Genomic DNA, 8,996 nt, shown 5'->3' on the forward strand with positions numbered 1-8,996 from the left:
CTCAGACAATGGCATATGCTTGCAGGGCCCCAGCTCTGCTTACTGGGACCCTTCACATGAGACTGCAGGGTGCTGAGCCACAACAGCAGTAAAACTGTGCACTGTGGGACCTTGCATGCACAGTTGGCGTGCGAGGGTCAGCGCATTGAGTTCACACCTCTGCAACACCATCACTGCCTACTATGGATGTTCAGCGGGGAGGAAATGTAGCAGAGCTGTTTGCTGCTGGAGGAGGGTTTGCCTTAGCAACCCTGAGCTGTGCCAGGGGGTGTAAGGCTGTGCAGGGCTGGTGGAGGTGTGTGTTTTGCAGAAGGCGCTTGGCAACTGTATTCAGCCCTATTTATCCATCAGCATCAGGCGTGGTACGGGGGAGGAGGGGGAAGGATGGAGACAGTGCAGCGTGTGGAAAGAATGCAGGTTGGCCAGGCTCCTCCGACTCACGGAGCGGTGACGGATCTGTCAGGCTGAGCCCACGGAGGGAAGGGCTGTTTGTTTTGAACAATGAGATGGGCTGAGGGACGTGCTAGGAATGCAGAAATGGCCGTGTTCGAACTCTCGGTTAGGGAATGTGCTCTTCTGGTAGCAGAATGCAATTGTGGAGCCTGAGATGTCGTTGTGCCCTGTCAGTCTGTGCAAAACGGGCACGGAGACTGAATTACTGCAGGCTCTTGGTTCTAACAAACTTGTATGCAAACCTTGTGAAGAAGGAATGCAGTGAAATGCAATGAGAGTTGGAATGAAGGTCAGATGCTGCAGTAGGTGGAATAGCTCTGTGTGTGATACAGGAGTTAGAAAGGTAAGAAAAGACACCAACTGATACGATACTGCACAGAGGATGTGCTGTTCTTCTTGTAAAAATCCTGGAAGCAGAGGATGTGGATCCAAGACTGCCATCCAACAGGAACGGCCAGAAGACTTTGGAGCAGAGTGCCTCACAAAAGAAGCCAAAGCCTCTCTGCCAGCTGAGTCCATGTAGGGCGAGGCAGGAGCTGTAGTGCTGTACTGGCTTGAGATGAGATGGGAGTTCCTGCTGTGAAAACTGCCTCCGTATTTTTTTCTCTTTGGAAAGCGACCTGTCCAGATACACTGACAGCTCAGATGTGCAGGCGTGATTAGCACAGATACTGCTGAGCTGGACCTGGAGCTGAGGTTCCCTGTCAAGAGGGACTGGCTGTAGCTGAAGGAGCAGAGCAACGAATGCAGAAAATGGCAGAAGAACAATGTGATCAGCAAGTGGTGCGAGCTGTTGAGTATAAGCCGTGTGCTCCCTGCTTTTGGCATTAAGCAATCGGGTATGTGACTCCTGGATTGGTGAAGGGAGAGCCGGATGCCTTTGCAAACAGCACCTTGGCAGAGAATTACAGGTCAGGCTGTTGAGCAAGTTCTGCTGGGTTTTCCCTGGACCCTCACTGCTGCCCTACAGTACAGCTGGGAGCAAAACCACTGCTTTCACCTTCAGTTTTGCTACATCAAATGGCGATTCTTTGTGCACGTCCTTTTGCGATCTAATCGGTGCTCTCTAAAGGGTGCTGCAGATGACTGAAACCCAACCTCTTTTTAAGGCATATTGGCTATATATTGCAGCTTGCCATCTGTTACATAATGATTTTCGCTTCACTTTTATGATTCTATTTTATATGCTCTCCAGATGAGATCACGGTAGGCCTATAAAACGATTGACCCATACAATTGGGGCAGCAGTGCTAATTTCATCTTTCAGATAGCAGAGGGAGGGAACCAAGGCAGTGTGCTCTGCATGTCTGCAACATACAGACAATGGTTGGCACCACATGTAGCAAGAATTTAGGACAAACAGTTGAGAAAGCTGCTTTTGAGGTTTGGATTCAGTTCCCATTGGAGAGACTTGGGATTTCATTCCTTGGGAGCGATCCCTGTTCAAAGTGAGCTTCCTTTATGCAGTCAGAGCAGTGTGTTTCTTGGCGTTGCATTCTGACACAAATCCCAAGTGCTCCCCTGGGAACACTTGCTGCAGTGGGAGCATGAGAGCGAAGCAACGTGTGGCAGAAGATACCATCTCACATAACAAGGCATGGGGAAGGACTTGGGGAGAGTGGTGGTGAGATTGGGGTAATGAGGGACACGGGCTGAGCAGGAACTGCACTCGAGAGTTGAAGGAGGCACGACTGGCCCCACCATACTGCATACAGAGGGGCTGGCAGGTTGGGGCTCATTGGAGTAAACTGCTTCTGTGTGCTTTGTAGCAGAAGGGAAAGGGCATACGTTGAGAAATAGTAACATTATTCTGGATCCAGCTTCTCAAATCCATCCTGATTGTGGACCAGAACAAGTTGTGCATAGTATTTAATTATCTGCTGGTTTTGTTGCTGTTTTGTCCTCTGGCTTCTCCACCCAGCTGCATTGCCTTCCTCCTCCTTCCTTGGTCTTGGAGCACTGTTTAAAAGCGATCCCTGTTAGTGGGGAGCTGTTTGTTTGCACCTGAATTGCACTGGATTACCTCTGGCTGTTTGTGCTGGTGGAACTGTGCTTATGTTTCCAGACTCATGCAAAACACCTCCTTTGATTTAGATGTTTAATCCTACTGCACCGATGTCACTAGACCACTGGTATCATCCATCTCCATCTCCTATTTGTTCTACAGTTCTGCATGAAATTGGTTGGCACCCCAAACTAGATGCACATCCCAAATTTCCAAGCACCTGACAGCTGCTTTTGGACTTCTAGACTCAATTCCTCAATCTGCATCGTGTATCTACAATGAAAAGAAGATGCAATTTGTTTGAAATGCCTTCTTAATTCTTCAGCACTTGTGTACAAAAAAGATGAAATGATGGGTGGCTTTACTGTGGCTCCTCCTCACAGTGCTGCCCCATACACGCCTCATTTTCTTATTCTTTTCTTGCTCTACCTGAGAGACTTCAGAGATGCTGAATTGTGTGGCTCTGTAGGTTAATGACATCGCTGGAGCTGAAGCTCTTTAGCATATCAGGAGGGGGTAATTAGTTGTTGATAGTCAGATGAAGTTGCAGCATGAGTTCCAGCTGGCAGGATGTGGTGACTTTCTAACAGAGCGAACCTTGTCCGTTGGGTGCCCATCCCTGGAGGTGTTTGAGGACAGGTTGGATGGGATCCTGGGCACCCTGATCTGGTGGCTGGCAGCTCTGCCCAAGGCATGGGGGTTGGAACAAGATGATCTTTAAGGTCCTTTTCAACCTAAGCTATTCCACAGTTGCCAGGTTGGCATGTTCACACTCCAGACAGCAGCAGCCTTGGCCATGAGCACAGCTGCCTCTGGAGAGATGGGCTGTGATCAGCACCACTCCGATAAGCTTCTCTCTGCAAGTCCTCTCACATTGGTGTAACCATGCGAGCTGCAGGGCTTGCTGTGCTGTGTGCACTCAGAAACATAGCAGGGAAGAAAGCTACATGTAAGCGGGGCTGCAAGGACCTGCTGCAGGCACAGGATCAGTGCTCCAAGCCCCTGAGTCACCTTTTGGCTCCCACTGCCTTTTTATAGCTATGTTCTGCTCTTCTCCACTTGTCAATAACTCTGGCTGTTATTTGACCTGTCTCTGGAGTGATTTCCTCTAAGCCAGACCTTTCGGTGTCTCAGAAATCCTACAGCACATAAAGGTAACACAAAGAGATGAGGTTTTCTCCATTCTTTTCAGTGGATTTAAGCTTGATTGACAAGCCCTGTTATAGTGCTGGCACCTGGGATTTCGTTGGTGTGCAAATGGATTTTTGCATTACCTCTTTGCGTGCAAATCCCAGCTTCTGCAGCTGAGTTGGGTTGTCCCTCAGGTGAGTTGCCTGGCAGTCCTTGGGCCTTTCTGTGGGGGGCTGATTGTCTCCCTTCTTTCTCTCCAGGAGGCAACGTGTCCCCAGCTGTGCTTTACTTAGAAACTGGGGAGAGCTGCAGAGTCGTGCCTTTGTGATATACTGGTGCTTATTTTGTTCAGCTGTTCTGTAATTAACCTGGGCACAGCAACTTCCACCGTGCTCCCTCCTGAGTGCTGCCAGAGTTTGGTGGGCTTTGCTGTTGCAGAGTTGTTTTGGTGACAGGTTAATTCTGCTAATCCCTGCCTGTTTTCTGCTTTCTCCTGAGAAGACAGATTTGTTTTCCCATTTAATGTATGCTTCTCCCTTTAATTTTTAGAGTTTGAAAGTGGCTGACAAGTTAAGGGTGAAAGCTGAGAAAGAAAAAGTTGCCAGGAGCTTGGAGCTGCTCAACTTCCTCCTCAAAACCGTGACACAGCAGGTGAGAGTGGGACTGATCCTGCGTGCTTTGTGCTCTGTGACCGTGGGGCCAGTGGGTCTTTTCCTTCTGAATACCACTGGGGTCTCTCTGTCAGATGTCATGCTTGGATTCTGTGACTGCTCTGCCACTGCGTCCCACTTCACTTCTCATCACAGGTGCCCCTGCAGGGATTGCCTGGCTGGATTTGAGTACAGAACGTGCTGAAGGAGTGATCCACAGCTCGAGTGCTGATCTCCAAGAACTTGTTGAAAGATTTGTGCAGCATTCTGCAAACATATGTGGAATCTCCTTTCTTATCAGGAGAAATACAGCCTAGGGTGCAGTGAGGGTGAGCTGGGTTTCACCTCAGATGATTTCCTCTTCACTGAACCCCAGAGACTGATTACCTGAAACTGGGACTTATCCAGCAGCTTTGTGAGTGGGAGCGACACATTGTTCAGCCCTAAAGAAAAGGGCTTTGTTGAGCATGAGATTTTCTATAGGTGGCAAAATAAGTTTCCAACATGGTCTTATTTACTAGAGCAAAATAACACAAGCAGCATAATTGCTGAAGCCCAGTTTCCTACTGATAAGCACTGAGCCCACAGCACAGCCTGTTTCTTTGTGAAGACCTAATAGGAAAGTGGGTGGGGAGAGAGAGTATTTCCAGGGCTCTTGTAGCACTGAATAGCCTTGGAGACACCCCGTTCTGTCTGGTTTCCCTGCAATTGGCCCGTGGGTCACAGAAGCTGTAAGAGGCAGTTGGAGGCAGTGTGATTGCATCCTTTAAAAACTGGATTGAAAATGCTGCTGCTTTGCTGTTAGATAGGTACACGGTACGTAATCTTCATCCCTACGCCCCCAGTCGTGGTCTGTAATGGGAAAAGGACTAAAGGATCTTTCTGTCCCTTTCATGTCGGTACAATTCCGGCTTAGACTCACAGCTGTCAAGCCAGAGACCAGTTTTCAATAAAACTTTGTACCTGGTGGGTGCATGAATGGCCTATTTTTGCCCCACATTGAAATGTTGCAGTAAATGGGCTCAGGGCTGTGGCTGGGAGAAACCAGGCAGCTTGGTTGTTCCTGGTGCAGTTTTCTCCTGAGGATGTACCGTGCCCTGCAGCCACGAGTGCCCCTTCTGAGCTCACCGCTGATCGTTTCGCACTTGCCTCTTGCAGAAGCTGCACGTGGAGTTGATGGAGTTGGACAAAGTGCTGGTAGCTCTGAGCCAGCAGGAAGGCATTGGGAAGTCGGCACGGCTCGACTCTCTCTACTGGAACGTCATGCGATGGCTGAATTACACGTATGTAAGCCTGGCTCTCTGGCTTCTTGGCTCACCTTGGGGGTGACTGCCTGTCCTGCTTCTCCTCTTTGATGTGGGGAGGTAGGAAAACAAACTAAGGTACTTCTCTATCAGGCACACCTTGTCAGGACCTTCAACCCCTTACAGTGATTTTTGGGCTCCTTGGTGCATGGATCCCCAGCCATATTTGCCCTGAAGCTTTGAAAGCTGGAAAGCATTCAGTCTTTATGCCTCAATACTCTTGTGCTAAATGGCATCTGGATTTGAATTTTGCTCCAGGGGAAAAAGAAGGGCAGGATCTTTTTCTCCTTTCTATCAATAGCTTGTAATTGGAATTCTTGCTTCCCCTTCCTTCTGGCAGTGTTAGTGCTGTGCACAGTGTTCAGGAAGTGCTGGGTAGCTCTCCTAATGACTGGGATTTGCAGTCTCTGTGTGGGTGGCCTGGTCTGTGGGATCTCAGCACAGTATGGTTCTGGGGAAAATGGTTGCATGTGGCTCACTGTGAGAGCTCACAGGCAGGGAGGGATTGCACCAGGAACAGCCTCACACAGGTCACTTGGCACCGTACTGCAAGGTCTGTCCCAAGATGAAGGTTAGTTTTGTCAGCAAGTAGAGACTGTGAAGAAGGATTGCTCAGGGCCTGGTAGGCAGGAAACACTGACATTGTGCATTCTGTCTGGGGAAAGGATTGGGGTTTGTGAGTGCAGCCTGCTGTCACTGTTGGTGCTGCTGTGCTGTGACATCCAGAAGTCTTTGTGCAGGTAAGTGGGTATAAGTTGTGGTTTGCACCCAGGGCTCCTAGAGGCAAGTGTTGGCAGGGCAGTTTCTTTCCATTCTGAACTGACACTGCTTGAGAAACTCTCCAGAAGGCTTTGCACTGAAAGCCGGGCCATGGAACTGGGGTCTTATTCCTTGTCAGGATTCCTTTCTGGAGACTGAGCTGGTGCAGAGCAGCACAGACAGGCTTTGCTCGGGATGGACAGACAGCATCTTTGTAGCCTCGCTTGGGGCCATGGGTGATTCTGCTTGAGAAATGGGGCTTCTTTCTCCAGCCTCTGGGTGCCTGTGCAGCCCCACAGCTCGGTTAGCTGTCCCCTCTGCAGGCTGGGGACCACCTCCAGGGATGACATTCATCCTCACAGCATGCCTGTGCTTCCTGCATCATTCTTGGGTTCCTGCCTGTTTATGGCTGCCTGCAGTGTGGATTGCTTTGCTTCTGGCTGTAAAATGAGTTGCTCCTGATTTTTGGTGTTCTCTCTGCAGGAAGCCCAAGAAAGAGAAGACAGCCAATAAACCTGTGCAGGAAGCAGAGCCACTGAAGCGTAAGAAGAAAGGGTTCCTACCAGAGACCAAAAAACGTAAGAATCGCAAGAAAGCTGTCCGGGAGAATGGAGCAGCACCAGTAGCCAGTGAAGATGGAGACTCAGCAGCCCCAGAGGAGCAGCCACTGGGAACAGAAACCCCTGAGCAAAAAGACAACCGCCTGCCTGGTAGCAAGAAGCACAGGAAGAAGAACAGAGGGGTCAGAGAGAACGGGGTGGCAGTGGAGGGCAGCGGGAATGGAGCTGTTAATGGTGGAGATGCTGTGGCTGAGAAGAAGAGAAAGAAGAAGAGGAATAGAAAAAGAAAAGGTGATGTAGGCAATGAAGCTGAGCAGATTCCAGCTGCAAAGAAAGCCAAGGGGGATGTCAACCAGGAGACCCAGCAGAAGCAGGGCAAAGCCAAGAAGAAAAGGAAAGAGAAAAAATCTGCTGTGCTGCAGGAGTAAACTTCAGGGACTCACCCTGGTCTGGCATGGCTAATGTGACTCAGAGGACTGTTTTAATATCTTTTATAACTATATTTTTATGCCCTCCTTGAATTGAAATAAACCTCCATGATGCCAAGCTCTGAAGCTGCAGGTCTGACTTGTGTAAAAGGTTCAGTTGCAGCACAGGGATCCATGTCCCCTCCGGCTCTGGCAGTGCCAAACATCCCAAGCTCAGGAGCGCAGACTCCATTTTTCTGTGATAACCCCGAGGCAGAAGAGGCTTGCCTGGATTCCTTGGGGATGTGGTAGGGGTGCTGACACTGCAGAGTTGTGTGATTGAGCCCTGCGGGACGCTCCCCTGAAGGGCTATTTCTGTCCTTAGGCCCTGCAGTACTTGCAGCTTTTCCAGTCTGGAAGATGCTGTCTGTTTTAAATGCCTGAGGGTTAAATGGGCTTGTACTTGCATATTCTGAGGTTAAATATATCCAATCTGAGCCGCTCGGATGTCATCAGTAACTAGCATGGTGTTGCTTTTTTGCTTTCCTCTGCACAGCCCTCAGCTGCTGGGTGCAAGAGGGGGGATGTCCCTGGTGATAGCACAGGGATGTCAATAAAGCAGTGAAAACAATTGCAGTGGCTAATTGATTTGTTAGTCTGCCAGGCCAGCAGATTGTGCAGCCTCATCCCTCCTTTCCTCTCCCTGACCTGCTGACCACCGCTCTCTTAGAGGCTGGACCTGCAGGGCTGAGGCAGAGGGCCCAGCAGCAGAGCTGTTTCTGCAGTGCCTTTGGCTTTCTTCCTGCAGGTGGGTCTGTTCTACACTGCATGGGTTATGGGCAAAGGAAATGTCATGTTGCTTTTGGAGGGAGGGAAGGGCTGTGTTTGCCCACGGCTGTTTATCTGCCTTTGCAATGTCTTCTCTCAATGGCATCAGACTCCCCTGGAGGTGGCTGCTGGCAGCAATGCGATCCCATTCAGTTGCAGTGCCCTGGGAAGGCACGGTGCTCCTCTCACAGCAGCAATCGTGTGAGGTCTGCTGTGCATCCCAAGGAGTGAGCTGGCTTATGGCAGCAGCAGGTAAGGGCTGGAGCTGCAGTGCCTGCCTGCTGGCAGGGCTCAGCAATGTCCTTTCTTTCCCTGTGTTTCACGTTCTGCCCTCACACCTCTTCCTGTGGAGGCAGCAGTGAGCAGCACTTTGTCTCTGGAAGGCACAGCCCGTGTCTGCCCTGGATGCAGAGAGAGAGGTGGACTGGAGCCGGGCTCTTCAAGCCTAACAGCATTTGGGCAGAGGAACAGACTGGAGGCTCAGGCTGCAGGTTGGCAGCTGTGATGATGCAGAACTTCAGCACCAGTGTTTGCATCTCTCTGCAGTTCTCCCACATCTGCAGTTTCCCCACCAACCAGTTCTGAGCAAATTAGGGTTGGGCTCATCTTGGCAGAGCTTTTCTCCCAAGCCACCCATTAATCTGGAGGTTATTGTGGGGTCTTGCTGCTGCTGCAGCCTGCAAAACTGCTGCCAGTTGTTGCCAGCTGGAATGTGGCAAGCTGCTGTAGTGCCTTGTTAGAAGCTCAGTCCCAGCTTAGCACCAGGATGTTGATGTGCCTCCTGATGGCCTGTGTGATGACTTTTCAAATATTATGCAAATGCAGCATATAAGAGGCCAGCAGGTCATGCACCTTTAATGATTTGGAGATGCTGAAGGGGAGCAGGAGTTTCAAAACTC

General features: G+C 50.2%; 1 protein-coding gene across 1 annotated transcript in view; it reads left to right on the forward strand.

Annotated features, from left to right (window-relative positions):
* MYBBP1A (MYB binding protein 1a) overlaps positions 1-7,290 on the forward strand; it is a gene marked incomplete at both ends in the record, with an annotated part of 49,550 nt that extends 42,260 nt beyond the window's left edge. Inside the window, 3 exons of the mRNA XM_079545131.1 lie at positions 4,139-4,240; positions 5,398-5,522; positions 6,786-7,290. Coding sequence (XP_079401257.1) covers positions 4,139-4,240; positions 5,398-5,522; positions 6,786-7,290 — 732 coding nt within the window. The remainder of the gene's footprint in view (positions 1-4,138; positions 4,241-5,397; positions 5,523-6,785) is intronic.
* Positions 7,291-8,996: the final 1,706 nt, after the last annotated feature.

The sequence above is a fragment of the Tetrao urogallus genome (assembly GCF_951394365.1).
Source record: "Tetrao urogallus genome assembly, chromosome: 20".
NCBI classification, from domain to species: Eukaryota; Metazoa; Chordata; class Aves; order Galliformes; family Phasianidae; genus Tetrao; species Tetrao urogallus.